The sequence below is a fragment of the Nuphar pumila genome, chromosome 3, assembly GCF_984573655.1.
Source record: "Nuphar pumila chromosome 3, dmNupPumi1.hap1.1, whole genome shotgun sequence".
Classification (NCBI taxonomy): domain Eukaryota; kingdom Viridiplantae; phylum Streptophyta; class Magnoliopsida; order Nymphaeales; family Nymphaeaceae; genus Nuphar; species Nuphar pumila.
In genome coordinates this window covers 66,605,773-66,631,372 of record NC_143251.1, presented here as the reverse complement: position 1 = coordinate 66,631,372, position 25,600 = coordinate 66,605,773, and the positions used below count along the sequence as shown (strand labels likewise).

General features: G+C 37.1%; 1 protein-coding gene across 1 annotated transcript in view; it reads right to left on the bottom strand.

Annotated features, from left to right (window-relative positions):
• Positions 1–1,699: 1,699 nt before the first annotated feature.
• LOC149843006 (monocopper oxidase-like protein SKS1) overlaps positions 1,700–25,600 on the bottom strand; it is a 57,297-nt gene continuing 33,396 nt past the window's right edge. Inside the window, exons 8-9 of the mRNA XM_090000807.1 lie at positions 2,145–2,347; positions 1,700–2,054 (exon numbers count right to left, since the gene is read on the bottom strand). Coding sequence (XP_089856933.1) covers positions 1,949–2,054; positions 2,145–2,347 — 309 coding nt within the window. The 3' untranslated portion in view covers positions 1,700–1,948. The remainder of the gene's footprint in view (positions 2,055–2,144; positions 2,348–25,600) is intronic.

The following is a 25,600-nucleotide window of genomic DNA, read 5'->3' as shown; positions in this document are numbered from 1 at the left end:
TTATGTATTAATTGTATTACTACTTTTACCTTATGTTACATCATAGATTTCTGAATCCATGTTGGATCCGGTTCTATGTATATAGATCCATACTCATATTTAAAAGTTATTTTGGATTTCAGATCTTGGGATCTATATTCAATTTAGATCCTTTCAAGATCCAAATCCAATTACCAAAATTCAACCCATACACTTTTACTATATATATATATATATATATATATATATATATATATATATATATATATATATATATATATATATATATATATATATATACTTTCAAAACTCAAATTTACCTATGCACTAGATTCAAGTACTGGATCCGTTTCCCATAGCTAGTGGATTTCAGATATTTTTGGTATTGGATCAAGATTCAAATCCCAGAGTTTTGAATCTGCGAAATTAAATTTTTAAATTCCTTATAAACCTTTAGTTTATATTAACCTTTCACAAATTATTTTCAAAATACTTAAAAATTTTCTTAAAAATTTACAGGTCTTACGGATTCTCCCAGTAAAAAAAACTTGGCTATTCTCTATCTTTTTTTTTTTGAATAATAGGGAAGAACCAATCATGACGCCCCTTCAACTAGATAACTTTCATGAGTCACCCCTACCTTTGAATTTTTGAATTTAATTTTTACTACACAAAGAATAACAAATTAGTAGCCTCAAATTTGGCCAAAACGTGACCTATGGAGATGAGAAAAAGCCTACTCATTTCACATTCCTCCAAACCAATGTTGTCAAAATCGGTCTGAATCGGCCAATTCAAATCGGATCGGCCCAAAGAATTGAAAAGGGGCCAATTCAAGGTTGATTCAGTTCATATTTTTAGATTTTTTAACATTTTTTATTTTTTAATGACACGTCATCTGATGGTTACAAAAGAGCTGATTCATGATCAATTCGACTTTTTCATTTTTTAAGAAACCGATTCACTAGATTTTAACAACATTGCTCCAAACATGGCCAGACAGGTCTCACATAGGGCTGTTTCCCAGGTAGGCGTGCAAACAGGTCGGATCACGGTTTCTTCGAATCCTGGCTTTGTTTGGCAACTAGTCACAGGATGGGAATTTATGAATTTGGTAAAAACTTTGTCAGACTACCGTTGTGGTGGATGGTTTATGCATCTGGGAAAGGAAGTGAATATTGGCACTGAATCCTGGATTTGGCAGCTGCCACTTTTCAAAATGCATAAATTCCCTCCAAATACCAGTTTCCAAACAGAGCCTAAATTGGGTTATAGACCCTAAATTTGAATTTTGCAATTGATCTGTTAAAACCAGATGGAAACAAAGGTTTTACGGGCGTGACAGAAAGTATTGATCCAACCTAAATAAATTTGGTTACCTAAGCCTAAACCCAAGGACCAACGTAAACAAATTTGGTTAGCTAAGCCTGAACCCACTCTATATGTTCCTTCAGAATACACATTAATTTCTGCATCTCATGAAGTCTCAGATTTGGATCAGAGATATTTATAACTGAACGAGAAATTCATCAAGCTCCACAAAAATCCAGCAGCAGGTAGGATGGTTACATTCCCTGGATTATGCCTTTGCTAGATTGTAAATATAGTTAAGCAATCTCATTGAGGGAATATTCAAGAATTCTATATTACTGACAATATGCAAGCTTCAAATAATAGAATAAAACCTGCATTTTCAAAATATTAACTCAATGTACCCTTTTGGCCTAAAGAAACAAATCTCAGATGTATTCACTGGTGAGCAATTATAAATAAAATTCCCACCTTTACTTTTTTGCTCTACAAGCACTTCAATTGCTCTCTCTATCTGAAAAATATAAGCAACTACTCTGATCTGAAGGTCGCCCTTTTTTTTTCATCTATACTGAAAGAATCAGCAACAACATGATTGATTTTAATAATCAGACTCTTCACAGTGAGTACTAATTTTGTTGCCCATAACTGTGATCCCTTAGTAAAAAGCAGCTGCCAAGACAACCAGAAGCAATACTAGAAGGGATCTGCTGGCGATAAGAGACTCCATGGATGACTTTGGTGGATGATCATGATTATACGCACTGTGAACATGATAACCATAGGAATACCTGTGACTAAAAAAAAGAGCACATAGCAATGTCAAACACAATAGAGGAAGACAGTTGTCTTACGCAAGCTGCATGCCTGCAAGTAGACCACAGAATATAGGTTTGGACGGCATGGGTAGCTCCGTCTTGTTGCTAATTTCTGGATTCACCACCCTCATGTAGACTTCCTGCCCCAGATACCAAGAGTCAAGGTTCTCCGTTCGCAAATTCCACATTCCCACGTTATCTAAAGAAACTAGAATGGCAGTCCATCCGCCAGGGAAAACCTGCACAGCCAGTCAATATTGAGAATCAGTAGTACACTTAATGCCTTGTTTTCTGTTCATTACCTGCTGTCATACAGGATGCATCATGAACAAGATCAGGCTCCGAGACAGTTATGCCAGTATTCTGCATAATAATCTGTTGCAATCAAATGCTTGCTTTTACGTTTTAACTAATGGTCTAGGGTGTGCAGGATGCTATGTAACACAGACACCCCATTTGGGGTGCTGTACCCGTGTCGACACGGGTACCGCCACCGGATGCAGTGCGGGTACGCTACGGATCGGGTCCCGCACTGCGTCGGGTCCAAATAACCCAACCCGCATTGGTTTTTTTAAAGCCCCCCACTCTCTCTCTATCTGCCATAACCCCCCGGACTCTCTCTCTCTCTCTCTCTCTCTCTCTCTCTCTCTCTCTCTCTCCACCCCTCGCAGTGCCGCCGTCTAGTCTAGGGTTTTATTTAGTAGGGTTTTGGGGGTCTGCATCCTTCACTGCCTCCTCTTCTCAGTAAGCTCTAACCCTCTGCTTCCCGTCTCTCTTGTTCTCTTCTTTCTGCTAGAGATTGATCGGATTATTCCTCTTTTTATGCGTTTTCTTATTCGATTTGAGCACTAAACGATCGATTTTTCCTTTTCGTATTCTTTGGAGTTAGCGATTGAACTCGCTTTCGATTGTTTTATTTGATCAGATCTGAAATCTTCAGGAACTTGATCTGGCAGTCTTTTATCGCTATAGTGATGGCTCTGGTGAGTTTTGGATTTTATCACCTTCTCGTTTGGTTTATTTACTTGTACCCAATATCTCCGTGGAATTTCGTGAATGGGGCTATCTGTTTGTTGTTTTCTGTTGTCTGCAGTGTTGTAAAAAGCGTTGAGGCGCGTAGCAAGGCACTCCACCAAAAACCGAGGCAAAGAGTAAGCCTTGAGGCATAAAGCGTAAGCCTCAAAAAAAAATATTTGAAAACTTTAAAAAAATAAAAAATATATCTAAAATACAAATAAATAAAAAAATGCTTTATTGATGAAGCAACAACCAATAAGAAATAGAAAATCTCAAATAAATACTAAAAAATATGAGATTACCATATAAAAGTAACTAAGAAACTGATTATATAATGAAAATATCTATAAACTAATTATATAAACAAATTATATAATTGAAAAATATCTGAAAACTAATTATATAACTGAAAACCATAACTTCTTCGAAAATCTCAAATAAATACTAAAAAATATGAGATTAACATATAAAAGTAACTAAGAAACTGATTATATAATGAAAAAATATCTGAAAACTAATTATATAACTGAAAAATATCTGAAAACTAATTATATAACTAAAAAATATAACTTCTTCGAAAATCTCAAATAAATACTAAAAAATATGAGATTAACATATAAAAGTAACTAAGAAACTGATTATATATCAAAAAAATTTTGAAAACTAATTATATAACTGAAAAATATCTGAAAACTAATTATATAACTGAAAAACCTCTTCTTCTGAAAAATATAATATAACTTCTTCTTCTTCTTCTTCTTCTTCTTCTTCTTCTTCTTCTTCTTCTTCTTCTTCTTCTTCTTCTTAAACTAGTTATATAACTAAAAAATATCTGAAACCAAATTATATAACTGAAAAACTTCTTCTGAAAAATATAATACTTTGTTCACGCGTCAGGCTGGCACCTTGAGGCGCAGAGGGCCTCGCCACAAGGTGAGGCGCGCCTTTTGCACCTCAAGGCATGCTTTTAACACTGGTCATCTGACTTTGATCTGTGAAGGTTTCATGGGATTTAAATGCGTTGAGGTTATGCATTTTGATAACAAAGAGTGCAACGAAGAGAAGCGTACATCCCTTTGCGGATATGTAGTGTTTGTAGCATTTGGCTTTAGAATAAATATTTAGATTATTTAGATATTTCAGACTGTATTTAGATATTTTCAGACTGAATATATTTAGACTACATATATAATTATTATTTTGATTAGATTTAGTTTATAATTTACTAATTTAGATATATTCAATTTATATTCACTATTCAGTACATATTTTTAGATTCTTTAAATAACAAGTTGTAGTTGTAGCATTACTTGTTATTGAATTTTGATTCTTTGAATAAAAGTTGTTAGCATGTTCTATTACTAGTATTGTTCTTAAACACACGCCTCAATCACCTTGAGGCGCGACCCTCTATGCCTTGAGGCGCACTTCAATAGTGCACGAAGGCCATGGTGCATGTGTCATGCCATTTGACCCAAATTTGGGGCGAGCCCAACCCTCGCCAGGGTAAGGCCCTCTCTTGTTGCTCAATGCTTTCTCTCTCGTCTCTCGTCTCTCGTCTCTCCCTCCTCCGTCAATGCTCCATCCTCCCTCTTTCTCGCTGCTCGTCTCTTACTCTCTCATCTTTCGTGTACGCAGCAAAAAAAGGAAGAAGAAGAAGAAAGACACGAAGAAGAAGAAGAAAGTACTTCTTTCCCTCTCTCGTTGCTTACTCACTCGTCTCTCCCTCTTCTCTTGTTGCTTCATCCTCCCTCTCTTTGGTCTCTCGTTGCTCATCTCTCATTGTCTCGTCTCTCGTGTACTTAGCAGAAAAAGGAAATAAGCAAAAGAAAGAGAAGGTACCTCTTTCCCTCTCTCTCTCTCGCTGCTCACTCTATCGCCTCTTCTTCCTCTCTCTTCTTTCTCCCCCTCTTCATTTTTCTATAGTGTTTGGCTGACCCTCTTGATATAGTTTTGGTGAAGATAAATGGATTTTAGGGCTTTAAATTAGGGGCTTTTGTGTGTTTGTTAATATTCTTGCATTCTTTTGTTTGTTTGTTATTTTGTTGGCATTCTATTGTGTGTATATACATGCAAAAATGTATTAGCTGACCCTTTTGATATAGTGTTAGGTGAAGATAAATGGATTTTAACTTTTAAGGCTTTAAACTAGGGCCTTTTGTGTGTTTGTTAATATTCTTGCATTCTTTTGTATGTTTGTGGATTTTTTGGCATTCTATTGCGCATATACATGCAAAAATGTGTTGGCTGACCCTTTTGATATAGTGTTTGGTGAAGATAAAATGGATTTTTGGCATTTCTTTTATTTATTTTTATTTTTAAATATTTTTGAAGTTTTTTTTTAAGTTTTCAAAAAAAAATTGAGGCTTACGCTTTATGCCTCAAGGCTTACGCCCCCCCCCCCCGCCTCAGTTTTTGGTAGAGAGCTATGCTACGCTATGCCTCAACGCTTTTCACAACATTGGTTACTAGTTTAGTTGGTTGTTAAACGTTAATTGTTTAAATGTTAAATTATTTTATGTTGTCTTGTTGGAATAATAGATTTTGATTTTTTGAAATTTATTCTATATATATATATATATACCGCCATGACCCCGTTCCCACATTTTTTGAAATTGCTGTGTCGTACCCTCCATACCCCCACCTGTACCTGTACCCATGTGACTTAGGCAGGATGTTTTAATAGAATATCTGCAGAACACCAAGTGTGCCTGGTGTTTATACTTCTTTCTTCACTATGGGCAAAAAATGCATCAAAGCATCAAAAGATCCAGGACAAGCACAGAACCCTCATCCACGATGCCTATGATACAACCTTCAAGTATTACTTCCACATGGAATCTCATGGAAAGAAGAATGTTTCCATCATCCCATTCAAAGCTACTTTCTTTTCTACAGCTGATACCTACTTAAGACATCTACTCATGACCTCCTTGCCGTAGAAGGACCTTCTATCTTATCTAATAGCAAGATCCTGTAACTAACTTTTTTTCTAGAGCAGCAATGGAAGATGGTGCTAGTTTTAGGTCAAGAAAATGCTTGTTTTATATCTGCCAAAGTGCCATCAAAAGTTTTTGCTTTTGTTGCTGGGAAAATCACCAGTGAGACGCAAGTTTAGGTGGTGAAGCATATATACAGGCAGTCGTATCTGAAGCCGATGGTTAAGGTATGTTTCTCTTCCAGTGAAACAATTTTTGCTTTCGACATAGGTAGCTTGTTTATTGATCTTTAAAGACCACTTCAGACTTGTTGTGAGATGTAGGAATATCTATAGCCCGTTACTACCCTCCTTCCATGTTCATATTGTTTGTGATACTTACTATCAGCCCCCATGCTATAATCTCATGCCAGTAAATCCCCAAACATCAATCACTATCCATAATTTCATGATAAGGCATAGTGAAGAGTGTAATGAAATCAAGAGATTTTTACACACCTCAAATAAGAGGCCAATACAAATCGTACACACAGAGCGAAGTACAATAGGCACTTAGGGGCTTAGAAGAATACACTCAGCACTATAAAAAATAATGTTTATTCACTTCAAATGCACACAAAATGCACTCTTTTACAAGGAGCTCAAGGCCCCATATACAAAGGGGGAATGAGATGCTCCCAAAAAGTAGCTGTTGGGGGCTCCCCAGCTATAAAGTTGTATTGTCAAGAACAGAAATGCCCTTGACAATACAACAATATACAACAAAAAGAAAAATAAAAAAATAAAGGGGCAACACCTATTACAATGGTCAAAAGACCAAAATACCCCTGAACTGAGTATATATATATATATATGAACAATCATATTTTAATACCCCTTCAAACTCACTGAACGACAACTGAGAGTTTGCCAAGAAGAAGGAGGAATCTGGGAGATGGTAGCACCTTAGTGAAGAAGTCTGCCAATTGATACTCAGATGGCACATATTGTAAGGTGATGGTCTTCTTTAAGAATTCTTCACGAACATAATGACAATACATTTTGATATGCTTTGTCCACTTATGAAATGTATGATTGCTTGGAATATAGATGACGCTCTTGTTATCACAGCATAACTTTGAATGTGCAGATATGAAAACCCCCAAATCTTCGAGTAATTGTCACAACTACACTAATTCAAAAGTTGTAGTGGCCATGGGACGATATTTGGCTTTTATGGAAGACAGAGACACCTTTTTTTGTTTCTTGCACCTTCAAGATATCAAGGAATCACCTACAAAAACACAAAAACCAGTGGTTAAGTGATGATCATTTACGTCTCCTCCAATCAGAGTCAGTATATGCAATAATATCTAATGAGAGGATGACAAAAAAAAACCATGATTAATATAAATTTTAACATATCTAACTATTTTCATTACAACACTCATGTACCGTAGTGGGAGAATGTTGGAATTGACTAATAATATTAATAGTATGAGCAATATCAGGACGAGTAATTGAAAGGTAAGATAAGGCATCAATCATTTAGCAATATGAATTCGGATCTTTCAGAGGTTCTTCATCATATATCTTGATTTTCGCATTGATGATATCTGGCGTATCCACTCTCTTTTCAGGCCTGACCTTTCAACTATCTCGGTTGCATACACTATCTGAGACAAAAAATACCCTTAGTGTGAGTAAGCAACTTCTATCCCAAGAAAATATCGAAGAAAACCAAGATTTGTCATATTAAAGTTCATTTTGAGAACATTCATGATATGACTAACCCTCTATTTATCACCTCCTGTGATAATCATACCATCCATATAAAGGAGTATGATAGCTATACCTGCATTAAAGGACTTAACAAACAAAACAGTGTTAGTATAACAAGATCTAAATCCTGGTTTAACCATCACATTACTAAAGCGATCATACCAAGCCTTTAGTTGTTTTAAACCGTACAAAGCTTTTCGTAATCGAAAAATTTTTTCATGTGTCAAACTTAACCCGAGTGGAGGTTCCATATAAACTTCTTGGTTAAGGGTTTCATTTAAAAATGCATTTTTAGCATCCATTTGAAAGATAAACTGTTTTTTAATAGATGCTATAGTTATAAGAGTTTGAACTGTAGTCATCCTAGCTACTAGGGCAAAGGTCTCCTCATAATCTGTTTCATATTCTTGCTTATATCTTTTAGCAACTAGCCTAGCTTTATACCTTTCTAGTGTTTCATCACTTTTGGTTTTAACCATTTACATCCTATGGTTTTTTTTCTTATAGGCAATGATTGAATATCCAAAGTTTTAACCTTTTCTAAGGCTTCTAATTCATTATTCATGGTCTCAACCCATTTATGGTGATTTTTGGCCTCATGAAAAGAAGAGGGCTCGCGTAAGAATGTTAAGACAAGCTCTATAGTGGGGTTCAAAGGACTCATAGGATACAAACCTACTAGGTGCTTGGGATATCCTTGTAGATCTTCTAAGACTAGATTGATCTATGTTTTGACTTTGGTGTACCTTTCTAATATACATGGTGGTTGGCTTTGTGTACAACGAGAATATGTTTGAAGTTCAATGTGAGATTCAACAATAGGCATATCACCTTCATGAACATCATGAGTGTTACCATTGACACTCATGCATATCATGAATAACACTATTTTCATTACTTTCATCAATATTATCATTATTATGCTCATTCATTAGATCAAACAAAATCGAGTACTCACGTGGTTTCTTAGACTCAATTTTTCTAAAATCATTTTCACTTTCAAGAAAAGTTACATTTCTTGAGACGTAAAGCTTGTCTTTTTCAATATCATAACACCTAAATCCTTTTTGGTTTTTGTCGTAGCCTAGGAAAACATAATGAATGACTTTAGCAGAAAGTTTGTCATTTTTTTTTTTGAAAGAACAAAACATTTACACCCAAATAATATTAATCTTGAATAATTGGGAGGAATTTTAAATAGTTTTTCGATAGGAGAAGTGTTTTCAAGAATAGTGAAAGGCATTATATATCATCCTAAGGGCAGTTTTGGCCGAAAACCTTTTTGTAACATTTTTGGATATTAGAAGAGTCCTAGTGGTTTCAATAATATGCCGTTGTTTTCTTTCGGCCAAACCATTTTGTTGTGGTGTGTAAGGAAAAGATTTTTTATGAGTAATCCCCTTGTTGATGAAGAAAGCTTTTGAAATCTTTTGACAAAAATTCTCTCCCAGAATCAAATCTAAATATTTTAATAGATGTTTTGAATTGATTTTTAACATAACTATGAAAATTTTGAAAACATTCAAATACTTCATATTTGAGTCTAAGAAAGTAGATTCATGTGTGCCTTCTATAATCATCCAAAAAAATTACATAATAAGAAACTCCCCATTTAGACATAACCGGTGTCTGTCTCCATACATCCGAATGTATTAACTCAAAAGGTTCTTTAGATATAAAATGGTTATTTCCAAAAGGTAGAGACTTTATTTTTCCAAGTATGCAATCTTCACAAGTCAAATCGTTTTAATTACAATTTCCAAGAAAAAGGAAAAATACATTTTTGACATGTTTGGATATCCTAATCTCTTAGCCTAATGTTCAATACTTTTCTTTTCAACAAAAATACAAAAATTTTGATTTGATAGTTCCAAGTTGTCTTCTATGGCCTTACCCAATTGACTTCTTAGATTGGATATCATGTACCAAGCAATCATTAGAAGAAAAGGTGACCTCACACCCATGGTCGGTAATTTGAGAAACTGATAAGATATTTAAGTTAAGTTTGGGTATAACTCCAATATTTGAAATATATTTTTTTTTTAGAAAAAAATTCAAAAGTACTCAAGCTTTTAATTTTTAAAGATGTTCCATCGACGGTTGAAACATAAGAATCATTTGAGTTAATTAAACAATTAGATAGTATAGATTCATTTGCAGTCATATAGAAAGAGGCACCAAAATCAAGAATTCAAGAGTTCTTACCAAGGTTCACGCATGTTGATACGGCCGCACCGAAAAGAGAGGAAGATTGACCTTTGATTCGTGGTTGAAGGATTTTCATGAGTTGAGCAAAGGAGACGTTCTTGGAACCTTCATCTATAACACTCTTTTCGCTTGATGATCGTGGTTGAAGGATTTCCATGAGTTAGCATTATGATAGTGCACATCTTGTTTCATTACATGTTAAAATAGTGTTATATATTTTTATACCTCATTGATATACGTATATTTATACAATATATGTATATCAAGGGTATTTTGGTCATTTAATAATATAGTATAATCCAATAGGGACCGTAGTCTTTTTTATTTTTTTATTTTCTATATTTTTTATATGTCAGTCAATATGACTCTTGGAGAGGCAGTCCAACGACTGTTAGACTGCCTCCCTTTCATTGTATGTGAGGCTCTATAAACACTCTATGTAAGATAACCTTTTTCTAAGCTTATTGGTTGTTATACAAAAATCATTTTTTTACATTGTGCTTGTGTGGAATTTGTGTCATTGTGCTCTTGTGGAATTCGTGTTTTTGTATATCTCTTTTATGAGATTGTTATCAGTCCATTAGAGACCGTATTGTATTTTTGCACTTGTGTAGCCCTTTGTTGGCATTGTGATAGTGCCCATCTTGTTTCATTACATGGTATATGAGCTTAGGGCTCTTGAAGTGTTGAAAGTTATCTTAGGATTGATCCCTTTGTGGTGGTCTTTGTGGTGGTGCTCTTCAATCTTTAGTCTTCAAGTGCAAGTCTTCTTCATTATGAGAGAAAGAGATTTCGCCTCTGTCATCTCCTACAAGCTCAACGAAAGCAACTATTTGATGTAGTCTACCGCAATAAAAAATCACATCAAAGGTAAAAAGCTTTGGGGGTTTGTTAGTGGAACCACTAATGAACCTCAACTTAAATTAACAAGTCCAGAACAGGTCAAAGCTCTATTCAAAGAAGAAAAGAGAAAGCCTTGTAAGAATACCAAAACAAGTTGGAGGATTGGGAAGCTAGCAATGCTCAAATACTATCATGGTTCATGAATACCATGGAGTTCAAGATCTCCACCAACATCATCAAATTTAAAAAGGCATGTGATGCATGGATCTTCCTAAAGAGCACATTCATTCAAAAAGATATGGCTAGGCTATATTATTTTCAAGACAAGGTACGTATAAAAGTGTAAGATACTTTTATGGTATCTTATCTCCTATTTGGGATGAACTAGATATGTTAGAACCAAAAGGGAAAGGTTCGGCTATTGAGATGAGAAAATTACAAGTTAAAGAAAAAACATTTTCTCTTTTTTATATGGTCTCCAACCAGAATTTAAGCAAGTTAGGTCCTCCTTGCTTCATAGGACTTCGACTTGAGACTCTTGCTCAAATTTGTCAAGAAGAAACAAGACTTGGAATGCACAAGTCTAATGACGAGGTTCTTGCCGTACCAAGATCCAAAATTTTTGTAAAAACTTATAAACGACCTCACTTTGAAAGAAAATTCAATTGACAAGGACATAATGGGGGAGGATACAAGGGTAAAATTACTTGTCATCATTGTAAAGAACGGGGGCATATAAGACCGGATTGTCTTAAACTCAATAAAGTGGCCTTCGTAAGTGAAGAATCTCAAAATCAAAGAAATGGGGCAATTTCAAAAAATTCTAAAAGTCACTCCTACATTCGGTGCTGCCATCTCTTCTTCTTCTCCTCCGGGTAAAAGTTTTCTTGGATTTTGGATTCGGGAGTCTCTTTTCACATGACTCATAACGAGTCTCTATTATTCGATTGCATTAATTCATATTTTTCATGTGTGTCAACCGCCGATGGTACTTCTTTGAAAGTTAAAAGTATAGGAAACATCAACAATATTTCAAAAAAAAAAAAACTTATTATAAATGTGAGGGTTATTCCAAAATTAGATTTAAACCTTTTTTGGTATCTCAAATTTTTGATTATGGGTGTAAAGTATTCTTCGCATCTAAGGCTTGTTAGGTGCAGGATCTCCAGTCAGGGAAGCTGATTGAGCAAGGCCATAGAAGATGAGATCTTTACTATATGGATTTCTTATGTTACCCAAAACTTTTTTTGTAATCATGTTAAAAACATTAATTTAGATCTTTGGCATAAAAGATTAGGACAAAAGTATATTCAAATTATCTCACTTTCCATTTTTGAAAAAAAATTGTAATGATAAAGAATTTGTATTTGAAGATTGTATACTTGAAAAAATACAAATGATGCCTTTTAGATTTAGAACGTCCTTGACTAATGAAATCTTTGAATTAGTGCATTCGCATGTATGGGGTTCCGCTCCCGTTATGGCAAAAGTTCATATTATGTTACATTTATAGATTATTTTAGTAGACATACTTGGATATACTTCCTTAAACTCAAATCCAAAGTTTTTTCGTGTTTTAAAAATTTTCATAATCTAGTTAAAAATCAATTTAAAACAAATATTAAAATTTTTCGCTTTGACTCAGGGGGCGAGTTTCTTTCAAATAAATTTCAATTATATCTAAAAACTCATGGTATTTTACACCAAAGATCTTGTCCTATGACCCCCCAATAAAATGGTATTTTCAAAAGAAAACACCGTCATATTATTGAAACTACTAGGACCCTACTCATTTCAAAAGAAATTCCAAAAAACTTTTGGGCCCAAGTCGCTCTCACCGCGGTATATCTAATAAATAGAATGCCTTCTCAATCTTTGAAAAATAAATCTTCAATTAAAAAACTCTTTAAAATCTTTCTCGATTTGAAAACACTAAGGGTCTTCGGATGTAAACGCTTTGTGCTTCTTGAAAAATATAACAAACTCTCTCCTAAAGCTATCAAATGTGTTTTTCTTAGATATGCCAAAAATAAAAAGGCTATCGATATTATATGATCCAAAAATTGATAAACTTTGTCTCTAGAAATGTAACATTTCTTGAAAATAAAAATAGATTTGATCTTGAAAAACCTAAGGAAGAATCCGAGTATGCCTTCTGGTTTGATTTGTTACCTAAATCAAATAATAAAATTATTGATAATGTTATTGATGATTTTGAGTCAAATAATTGACCAAGTGAAGAAAGAGAATCAACTCATAACCTCTTACAATACTCTAGATGAGATAACGAGGAGCATAGTCAACCAACAAATGTTGAAGAGTCTAGTGTTAGAAGATCTGAACGGATATAGGCCTTCAAATAGGTTTGTCTCTTATGAATCCTTCTCTTCAAACTATAAGGCATGCCTTCTAGTAATTCATTCATATCATGAACCATCTAACAATAAAGAAGTTAAAAACATAAAAGAATAGGTAGAAGCTATGAAAATACTTAGAAAGTCCAACATCTTCCTAAAGAAAAGAAAACAATAGGATGTAGATGGGTATCTAAAGTCAAAACAAAGAATGACGGATCCCTAGAAAGATATAAAACAAGATTAATTGCAAAAGGATATTCCTAGGAATATGAAATAGATTCTGAGGAAACATTTGCTCCAGTAGCTCGCATGACTACAGTTAGGGCTCTAGTTGCAGTAGCATCCATTAAAAAATGGCTTATATATCAAATAGATGTTAAGAATATTTTCTTAAATGAAGTTTACATGGATCCACCCCTTAGTCTGACAATTGAAAATGGAATGGTTCTTCGTCTTCAAAAAACTTTATATGGGCTTAAACAAGCTCCTAAAGCATGATATAATCGGTTTCGTGGAGCTATGTTGAATCTTGGATTTAAATCCTGTTATACTGACAATGCTCTTTTTGTAAGATCTACAGGTACCTCCCTTATCATTTGACTTTTGTATGTTGATGATATGATCGTCATTGGGAATGATCAGAAGAAAATTGAAGAAATCAAGATTATGTGTAAGAACTCATTTGATATGACTGACTTTGGTTTTTTAAGATATTTTTTAAAAATTAAAGTAGCATACTCGCCAAGATGGTACATTTTGTCTCAAATAAAGTTTGCAGTTGATATTGTTGCACACGTTCGGGAATCACAGACACAAAATATGTTGACACTCCAGAAGTGATAAATGCTAAAATAAGAGTTGAAAACGGAGTTTTATATAGATAATCCAACTCTTTATAGGCAATTTATCAGATCATTAATATACTTATTTATTATTAAGCCAGACATTGCGCATGCAGTACATACTGCAAGTCAGTTCAACATGTGCCTAAATCAGTTCACATGAGTGTCGTGTTAAGAATAGTTCGATACATCAATAAAACTATATCTAAAGGGTTATTCTTATCCTCTTCATCATCTTTAAATCTTATTGCTTATACTGAATTTGATTAGGGAGGAGATTGTTAAGATAAGCTTTTAATATATATATATATATATATATATATATATATATATATATATTACAAATTGATATAGAAATACAGCATAATAACTTACAAATTGATATTAACAAACAAAACAATATCTCACAAATCGGTAGTATGTTACTACAATTGCGATTTGCGATACATTGCATATACTAAGTGAATGGACGATATCGGATGGGGTAGAGGCCATCCCATACAATATGAACGATACTGTATATGTTTAATGATTTGTATATGTGAAGGCTAGATGAGACAACGATTTTCACTATTTGTATAAGCACTAAGCAATGGCGATTTACCTACTGTATCAAAATTGTAGCTCTGTAGGCTAGATGAGACATCAATTTATACATGTGAATGATACATATTACAATGATTTATACACCTTTTGTAGCTTTCCGTTCTTTCTATATCCAATCGAAAGGTGGAGCTGTAGAGTCAAGTGTAGACCACTTGACAGGCTGCTTTCATGATCTTGCTAAGCCTTTGGTAACGACGCTACTGGACAGGTAGCCTTTCACCCCCCCCCCCGCTTCTTAGCCTTTCTTAGGTAACTAAGCTAACGACGCCTTTCTTTCCAACCTTTGAGGCTTGTAGGCGTCATAGCAGAAGTGGTAGGCTGGTAGAAGAAGAGTCATCACTGACGGCTCGCGTAGCAGTTGTAGGCTCCATAGAAGAAGAGTCGTCACTCCATGCCCTACGCAAGGCGAAGTGCTAGGCTCCAGTCCTTAAGAGAGTGAATCTGCAGGCCGGTCTGTTGCGAACCGAACATTGATCCGCGGGAAACCTTCGGTGAAAACCTTTGGAAACACTATTGTTATAGGGCAAGCAACCAAGTTAGCGAAAGTCCTTCCTTCCAGTCGTGAGGCTGACTTCTTCATCCATAAACAACGAAAGTGTCTCGTTCCCGCAACCTTTGATCCGTCACTCTGGTTACTTTGGTAACTCTTTCTGTTGAAAAAGTGAACAGGGGCGGAATCCAAGTAGGCGACGCGAATAACAGGTTTCTATGTTTCAATCGGATACCAACTGCTTGGATGCGTTTGAAAGCCCCGAGAGGTTGTCCAACTCAAACTCAAAAAAGAAGCCTTAAGTGCAAAGCGATCGTTTCGGCACGAAAGCAGAAGAAATTCACTTACCACTTTATAGGTTGGTTGGGAAATGTTGGATTTTGTCTCCAACGCAAGCAAATGGTCCATTTATTGATGGGCGAACGACGGGGATTGAACCCACGCGTGGTGGATTCACAATCCACTGCCTTGATCCACTTGGCTACATCCGCCCCTACCCCCGCACAGGTTTTTGTCTCTATCGTAGATCAAATCCTTTCTGAACCCCCCTATGACCGCTATCAAAGAAAGAGAATTGGCTATAGACAACTCTGCTTAGTCAAGTCTGCTTAGAACGACGACGAAAGAGAAGTGGAGAGAGTTGCAAGTTGTTTGGTTGTGTTTCAGAATTAGGGGGAGGCCAAGGCCTTCCACAAGTTGAAGCTTCCTGGCAAAGCTTCAAACAAAGAGGTTGGGTTGCTCACTTCATTGACTTGACTTCACTTTACTTAAGATTTGAGATACGGGTCGGGCGGGCAGTGAAGGGTCGAGAGTAGGCAACGAGCGTAGAGTGATCGTCTACACTCGATTAATGGGCAAGAGCTTGACGAAGCGAGCGAGCCCATTAATCGAGCTCCGCGTCAATCAGAAAGCGACTGCGAGTGAGTTGACCTTTCGAACAACATAGATAGTTAGAGCGGCGACAACGAGACTTGGAAGTGCGGAACGATACTTTTTCCATATCATCATCCGATGAGTGGAAAGAAACCGCGAGACTCCATCTTATTCACAGAGCGAGTGAAGGACGAGACTCCTACTATATCTAATATGAACAGTCAAAAAGTCACTCATAGCTACATTATCCGTCTTTACCACGAACCGCGAGCCAAGGTTGGGTGCCTCCATGTTCTCAAGCAATGCACTACAGCAGTCATCTCCTTCTTAAGGGTAATCACCCTTCTCTCGGCATCATGGCGCTTCCCACTTACATAATGGCCAGCGGATGGCCTTCTTGCATCAAGACGCTTCCTATAGCAAAGCTGCATCAGTATGGTCTTCGAAGGTCTTGGCATGGTCTGGCAATCGTAGCACAGGCTCCTGGGCAACTGCCTGCTTTAGGTCCGGCTTCTTGGCACTTGTCAGTCCAGTGGCATTATGTCCTTCTTCAAAAGGTCGGTCAAGGGACCTCACCTTTACAATGATGTCTTGGCACCACCACTATAGCAAGGTGGTGCCGTCGATCAAAAAGAATTTACTAGGCTCAAGAAGGACCTCCACTCAGGGACTTTGGTGGGTGGTTCCCACTCCTCTATGGCCTTTACTTTTTCCCTATCCATCGACCCTACCTACTATACAATGCCCTAAGAAAAGTCTTTCTGGCTGGGCAAATGAGCACTTTGACCTCTTTACCTAGTCTCTCGTTGTACCTTAAAAACTAGCCTCAAGTGTTCCACGTGGTCTTCTTCTATAGGTTGACTTAATACCAAGCATCTAAGTAGACCACTACGAACGTCGTCTAAGGTTGCGGAGCTTGTTCATCAAAGTGCAAAACGTGGCAGGGGCATTTGTGAAACCGAAAGGCATCACAAGGAAGAAGAAGGATCCATACCTTGTTACACACGTCGTCTTTGGCTCGTCTCCCTCCGCAATCCGCACAGTACCTCTTTCTTAGGTCCAGGAGAAGTACTGGGCACTCCCCAGTGGCTCGAACAGGTCGGCTATGAGGGGGATAGGGTCAAACTTTTTGATGGTCACCTTACCTTGTTAAGCTTATTGCTCGATAGTCGATCGCTCCGCCCCTTAACCTTCCGTTGTGCTTCTTCTTTTATAGTACTGGTGATCGGTGCCTTCGAGGGCTTGTCCACTCGTAGTCTTTTGACTTTTTTTTATCGGCGAGTGCGGGCAGTTTCGCTCCCTAGCTCGAATCGCTTTGCTTTGCTCCGTCGCTCATTATAAGAAATAAGAAAGTTATATTCCATACCGGGGGGAAAACGTAGCTTGAAAGCAACCTTTCAATAACTCAATAACGCCTGCTATTAAAAGCAATATTATTATTAATAGTAGCCGCCGCTGCGAGTGCTGCTATTAAAACCTCGACATAGCACATGTCACAGCTGGGGGTACTCTTTTTTGTATCCTACGTCACTCCCCCGCTTCGCAGAAGTCAGTTGTAGGCGTCGTAGCAGAAGTTGTAGGCTCCATAGAAGAAGAGGAAACACTCGTCGTAGGCTAAATCTAGGCGAAGTGCTAGGCTCCGCGCTCTTGCCTGTAACGATGTGTCCAACTTATGTCCCCGACAACAACGCCAAGAATGGGTCTCCAGCGTTCTCTGAGGGTGTTAGGACTTTTGTTATCTTTCTCGGCAAGGCGCTAAGGAATGGTGGCACTAGGGCTTGTTCTGGGACCGATGGAGGGATGCTTCGGTCAATGGGGTGCTTCGTCTTATTCTTTCATCGAGTCTTTTTTATCCCTTTCAGCTTTAAATCGGAGCATTTGAATCACGACGTTCTCCTTTTATTCAAATCGCAAAGAAAGGAGCAATCGTCTGCTTCTTAATTCGCTTCAGACTACGCCGGGTATCGCAGAAAAAGGGTGAATCCTGGGCAAGGTACGTAGGAAGTCACTCTTTGGATGGTAAGAAGTCATCTGGGCGTAGCTAGATAAGAAGGTAGGTTCGATTTGATACTCTAACTACCGGAAAGAAATGAAAAAGACTGGCCTTCGAAAAGTAGGCTTTTTCCTTCTAAGATCTCGCTCTGTGAGTCAAGCAAAAAAACATTCAAATCAAGTAAACGGGACAATAACTGGAACTTAGAATCATGAAACCTCACTTATTATTTATTAGATATTAGATTATTAGCTGAAATGAAAAGGCCATAAACAAACTGTAACTCGTTCACTGAAATAACAAAGCTGAAGAAAGTAAACGGACGGAAACTCTTCTGAAGTTATATGCTAAGTTATATGACAATAAAGAAAAGTGGGAGCCAAGCCTGATCAAGAAATCCGTCTGGAATCACTGCTCAACCGACGACTGGTGCACAGGCATGGAAGGACCGGAAGCCTGGAAAGAGTTCGGGATTCTTTGCTCTTGAACAGCAGGGGACGACAGGTCACAGGGCCGTTGAAGAAAAACTGGGTCTCCCACGCCTGTAATCTGCCTTTTTATGGGGTCGTAGGGACGTGTGCGAGAATTCCGTTACTGCTTTCCACGTGCGCAATCCGTTTTAGTCCCAATTACTAGGCACGATCCGTGTCATGACAACCGCTTGAGTGGTACTTAACTGCGTAGCGCTTTCACCTGGTTGGATTTTTTTTACGAAATAAAAAAGTGCAAGGAATGGAATATTACCAAGCTTCACATAGATCTGATCAGCATTCCAACAAAGTAGTAGTTCATCAGGCCAGGCCGACCGTTCTACCGAAAACTGGCTGCTAAACCATTGAGTTTCAACATCCATCAATATGCAATCGATCAGGGCTTCCAATTCCAAGTTTAGTTAAGCCTGTTAATGGAGCGGTGAAAGCGGTTCTGAAACGGATCATTGAGCGGAGCACCGTAGATCAGGTGAAGGCAGCGATTTTAAAGGACGAAATCGCAGAATGGCTGTGAACAACAACTATAGTAGTAGAGGAAAAGATCCGTGATTAATGCGATCTTACGAAGATTTAGAGCTAGGCGAGAAAGGGTCACTAGATTAGTTCGCTGTCACTGAAATATTCTTGACTTTCATGAACACTAGGGACGGGCGGTCCAGAACAAAAAGAAATAGACTTCGAAAGAATTCGCGATGCCTGATTGGACGCTCCATTAGAAACTGCCCCTACTTATGATCTTATGATGGAAGAAGTGAAACGACCAATAGCCTTGCGAACCAATAGCCTTAGTGGATTTATTTTAGATGTTGGAACGGGCCAGGAAGGCGGGACGGAGGTGTCTTGCGCCCGGAAACATGTTCACGGTGGAGCACTACGGTTCATGACTAGAGAGACTAAACCTTAGCGGAGCTAGCACTTGTGGTGAATGAAGGCGCTGGGGCCCTTCAAACCAACCAAGTGATGTTTTAGAGTTTTCTTTTGACAACACCACCTATAGAAGAAGAGGCAACAGGTGCGTATTTTTCGCGTTAGGGGGTGGCTTAGCTCCTCCAGCGGAACACTAACCTAATCGATAGATAAAGAATCATTTTTTTATGTGTTCGAATGGTCACTCTGTGCCCCACAGGCTAGCTTCCGTGGGGAAGATCTTTCTTAGGTGACTCTTGTCCGACGAAAAAGTAGGCTTGGCGCACCACCACCACAACTAACGCGGGAGGAGGTGTTCGATTGACTATTGGTCTTTGTGCCTTAAAGCCCGAAACTCCTGCTATTCGCTCTTTAAAGCATCAGAAACAAGAACTTCTCTCTTTCTTTCAGAACCTCTAGACTTCGGTAGTAATCTACTCCTTCTGTTCCTTCCTGTTCTGATTGTAGACTTACCCTCTTCTTTTGATTGTAAGAGCTTGTCCTCCCCTTATTACTATGTCATTTTCATCCGCGGTTGGTGCTCGCCCAAAAAAAAAGCTTGATTAGAAGAAAGCAACAACTTCTGGCTTCGGTCTTTCTAGTTCTAGATAGATCAAAGGATTAAGTAAGAAGGAAGAAGATACCTCTGATTCCATCGAGGGACCGGGGGTACCTCTTTCTATGACATGTGCTTATGCGTTTTTGGATGATCTACCCTTAACCCACCCACCCGAACCGTCGGATCCATATATATGTAAACTGGAATACCCATCTTGTAATAGAAGTCAGCCCATTAGGGGCTGACTGTTTATTTTTGTTGTTTATTTTTTGTTTTTGTAATTTACCTTTTTGTACGGTGATTGGGACAGCTCCAACTAACAATTAGAGCTGCTCCCAACGGTCAACAGCTAGTTGGGGTTGATCCCTATGTTCCTTGTCTATTATAAATAAGGCTTCAAGCCCTTATATACTCCAATGGCTTTTGAGCATATTCTATGCAATACAAAAACATTTATTTGACCCTTGTGTGGGTAGTGTGGTTTGATCAATCAAGTGTTTTTCTTGGATTGGTTGTGTTCTTGTAAGTCCATAAGTGACACTTGTTTGCTTTTGTTTCATTTCATTACATGGTATCAGAGCTTTGGTACTTTTGAGTTCTTGTAAGTTCATTTTATTACATTCGAAAAGGCCAAGAGGAGGATCGAGAGATTGGTGGAGCATCAAGTTCGTGAGATCGTTGCATCAAGAAGTGTGTCATCAAAGATCTCTTCAACAAAATTTTTTGCTAGAAGTAATTGTCTCCATTCTCGTACGACTCAACGATACTAACTATGTGATGTGGGCATCCATAGTGAAACATAAAATATGAGAAAAGGGTCTATGAAGTTTGGTTGATGGCATCGAAAGAGAGCCTAAACTTATAATTATCAAGATTGAGAATGGAAAGGAAGTGGCTCTTCAAGGAGAAGAGATGTCTAAAGGTCGTCACTGAATATGAGAAAAAATGAAAAAAGTGGAGGATGGGTCATTCCAAGATAATTTGATGGCTCATCAATAGTGTTGATATAAAAAATGCTCTAGTTTAGCGAAATTTGACTTTGCTAGTAATGCATGAAAGTATATTAAAGACATGTATAGTCTCAAGAACATTGCTCACATATGCAATATGCAAAATAAAGTGAGAAATATGATCCAAGGAAAGATGAGCATTAGGAAATATTATAATGCCCTCTCTCTTCTTTGAGATGAATTGGTTCTTCTAGAGTCAAAATGGCATAGTTCCCAAGATGTAGAACTCTGTGAAAAATAAATTAGAACGGAGCATTTCTATCAATTTATTAATGAGCTTAGACCCGAATTTGAATTGACCAAGTCGGTCTTTCTTCGTAGAGGAGGTGTACCTACTACCATAGTTTAAACTCTTGAAGAGTTAACTATGGAGGAAAATAGGTTGAAAAATCCAAGGTTCAAAGGATGAAAATCCGTACTTGCTATGTCAAAGCCCGAAAATCACATTAAAAGTTAAAAACCTCCTCATTTTGTAAGAAATAATGAGAATAAAAGAAATTTTAATGACTATGGAAGAAGTCAAAATGATAAAAGAGGTGATACAAGAAGAATGACAAAATAATATATTATCATTGCTATGAGCCAGGACACATCAAGCCTTTTTGCCCCAAAAGAAAGAAAGAAGATCAAAGAGATAATAAAAAAGTGGCTTCAGTGGGACTATATTTTGAAAGAAATGGTGTAGACGACTCCAAATGCATCGGCTTATTATCCTTGGCACAACTCATGAAGGCACTACAACCCTATTTCACACGGACTCTTCTAACAAGGCATCGCACCCGCACCCAGGCAGGTGCGACACTTGGACACAACTTCCTTTGTGTTAGGTGAAGTCAACCACACTAAGGTCCATTTCTATCCAAAAGTAGATTCAGTTAACTCTAATCAAGTCCATTTTTATCTATATTATGTATATATACACACAAATACACATAGTATTAACTTAAAACTATTAAAATATATATATATCCTCCCCACACCCAAGTTTTTTTAAAGTGTTGCATCGCCACATCAGCACCCATACCCGCACCCGCACCCGCACCCGCACCTATGTGACATAGCTACAACCAATGTTCAAAAATCAAGTTTCTTCCTTCTCAGGGGCGGTTGTATCTACAAGTGGTGACCCCAGTAAGACTTCTTGGATTCTTGATTCCGGCGCTTCTTTTCATGTGACCCCAAATGAGTTAATATTATCTGAATGTCATACTAACCCGAATGATTCTTATGTTTCAACCACCGATAGAACTTTCTTAAAAATTAAAAGTTTTGGGGGTTTTCAAAAACAACAAACTTTCTTTATACCAAATATTAGAATAGTGCCAAAATTGAATTTAAACCTCTTATATGTTTCACAAATTGTGAATCATTGATGTAAAAAAAAAATCATCTAATGATTGTTTAATATAAGATCTCTAGTCCGGGAAGCTGATTGGGTGAGGCCATAGAAGAGGAGATCTCTATGTTATATACATTCATGAATTATCAAAACATACCTTTTGTAATTTCGTAGAAAAGAAAGATATAGAAAATTGGCACAAAAGACTAAAATATCTTAGTGTGCCCGAATTACATTTGTTTCCATTTCTTACAAGTTATAAAGAAAGGGATTTTGTTTGTAAAGATTGCATCCTTGGTAAAGTGAAATCTTTACCCTTTGAGCCTAGTCATTTTATATCTAAAAATTCATTTGAGTTGGTACATTCGGATGTATGGAGACCGGCTCCGGTTATATCCAAAAGAGAAGTATCTTATTATGTTGTGTTTGTAGATGATTATAGTAGGCACTCTTGGATATTTTTTCTTAAACACAAATCCGAAGTATTTGATTGTTTCAAAAAATTTCATTGTTATATAAAGACTCAAATTAAAACCAACATTAAAATCTTTAGAACCGATTCCGAAGGAGAATTTGTGTCAAAGGAGTTAAAAAAATATCTTGACTTACATGAGATTATTTATCAAAAATCATGTCCTTATACTCCTCAACAAAATGGACTAGCTGAAATAAAGCATAGACATATTGTTGAGACTACTAGAACCCTTCTTATATCAAGAAATGTTCCAAAAATGTTTTGGGCAGAAGCCGCGGTTTATTTGATAAATAGGATGCCTTCCAAAACCATTGAAAACATTTCTCTTATTGAAAAATTATTTAAAACATCTACCGATTATAAAAGGTTGAGTCTTTGGGTGTAAACGCTTTGTCCTTACCGACAAAAATGACAAATTTTCCCCAAAAGTAATTCCTTATGTTTTTTTAGGCTATGCAGAAAATCAAAAAGGATATAGATGTTATGAAACTAAAAGGAACAAATTATATGTTTCAAAAAATGTTACTTTTCTTGAAAAAGAAAATGGATTTGGTAAAGAAAAAATCCAAGAGCATTGTGACTATTCATTTCTCTTTTACCTTGTCAATGAACATGAAAGATATGCTAACATTCATGATGTGTGTGACAATGACAATGAGGACACTCATAATACACACGAGAATGTGAATGAGGGGCGTGATAATATAAACATATCTCATAATGAAATTCAAACTTATACTCGACGTACCGAAAACCATCCACCGTGTGTTTTAGAAAGATATTCTCAAAATCAAGATATAGATTCTTCTAGTATTAGAAAATCCACAAGAATTTCAAAGGCTCCTAGTAGATTCGTATCCTATGATTCTTTTGAACTTAAATATGAATAATGAATTAAAAGCTTTAGAAAAAGCAAAAAACGTGGAAAATTTAAACTTTATCTAAAGAAAAACTATAGGATATAGATGGGTCTATAGGATAAAAACTAAAAGTGATAGGACATTAGAAAAATATAAAGCTAGGTTAGTAGCCAAAGGATATAGTCTAGAATATAGAATATAGACTATGACGAGACATTTACTCTAGTTGCTCGAATAACCACCGTTAGAACTCTTATTTCTATAATATCAATTAAAAAATGACCAATCTTTTAAATGGATATAAAAAATGCATTTTGAATGGTAATCTAAATAAGGAAGTTTACATGGATTCTCCCACCAGGTTTAAGTTTAGCAGATAGAAAAATTATTCGATTACGAAAAGCATTATATGATTTAAAGCAAACCCCTAAGGCTTGGTATGATCGATTCAGTAGTGTGGTGACACAACTTCACTTTAAATCTTGTTATATTGGCACTGCATTGTTTGTTAAGTCTTCTAATGTAGGAATGGTGATACTACTTCTTTACGTTGATGATATGATTATTACAGAACGTGATAAGCAGAGAGTTATTCATATCAAAGATGTGCTCAAAGATAACTTTGATATGACAGATCTTGGTTTTTAACGATATTTTCTTATAATAGAAGTGGCTTACTCACCTCATGGTTATTTGTTATCGCAGAATAAGTATGTAGCAGAGATCATAGAATCGTCGGGACTCTCAGATGAAAAATGAGTTGATAATCCAGAGGTCATAAATGCAAAGATAAAGAAAGATGATGGAGAACCTTTGAAAGACCCAACACCATATAAACAAATGATTGGAGCTTTGTCTTATCTCTCTATTATTCGTCCTGATATTTCTCATGCTATTCATTCTGTAAGTCAATTTAAGCATGCTCCCACTACAGTACATGAGTGTTATAATGAGAATTATTAGATATATTAAAAATTCTATTAATTATGGGTTGTTTTTTTCATCATCCTCCTTGTTAGAAATTATTGCATATTCTGATTCTGACTAAAGAGAGGATGTGAATGATAGACACTCAACCACTGGTTCTTGTGTTTTTGTAAATGATTTTCTAATTTCATGGCGATGCAAAAAGCAGCAGAAAGTGTCCCTCTCTTCCACTGAAACAGAGTATTGTTCCATGGCAACAACTACGTCGAAGTTAGTATGGTTGAGACCTATGTCACATGGGTGCGGGTGCGAGGATTCGGCACTTCCAAAAAACCCTGGTGCGGGGGTGAGGCAGGGGCAAAAATGTAAAATATATATATAAGGGGGGTCCGGGGGTTCCCTCTGGCGCGAGTCCCGCTGCGCTGACCACGGGCAGGGGTCCGGGGGGGGCGGGTCCCGCTGCGCTGACCGCGGGCAGGGGTCCGGGGGGGCTGCCCCTGGCGGGGTATAGGGGGGCAGCGCCCCCCCTCCCCCCCCCCCCCCCCCCCCCCCCAAGAATTTTTTTTTAAATTCCACAGCCCATTTCATAGGGCAAATTTTTTTTTTAAAAAAAATCCAAAAAAAATGGACCAAAATGACCCTAGGTGTGGTCAACGCACCTAGGGTCGGGTTGATCGCACCCGGTGCCGCACCCGCACCCGCGTCGACGAGGGTGCGGCACCCTACTTATATTGCATAAAATACTCAAAAGGCATTGGAGTATATAAGGGCTTGAAGCCTTATTTATAATAGACAAGGAACATAGGGAGCAACCCAATTAGCCGTCGGACTACTCCCAACCGTTGGGAGCAGCTCCAACAGCTAGTTGGAGCTGTCCCAATCATGTACAAAAAAGGTAAATTAAAAAAACAAAAAATAAACAGCAAAAATAAATAGTCATCCCCTAATGGGCTGACTTCTATTACAATATAAAATGACCGGAATACCCTTGATGGGT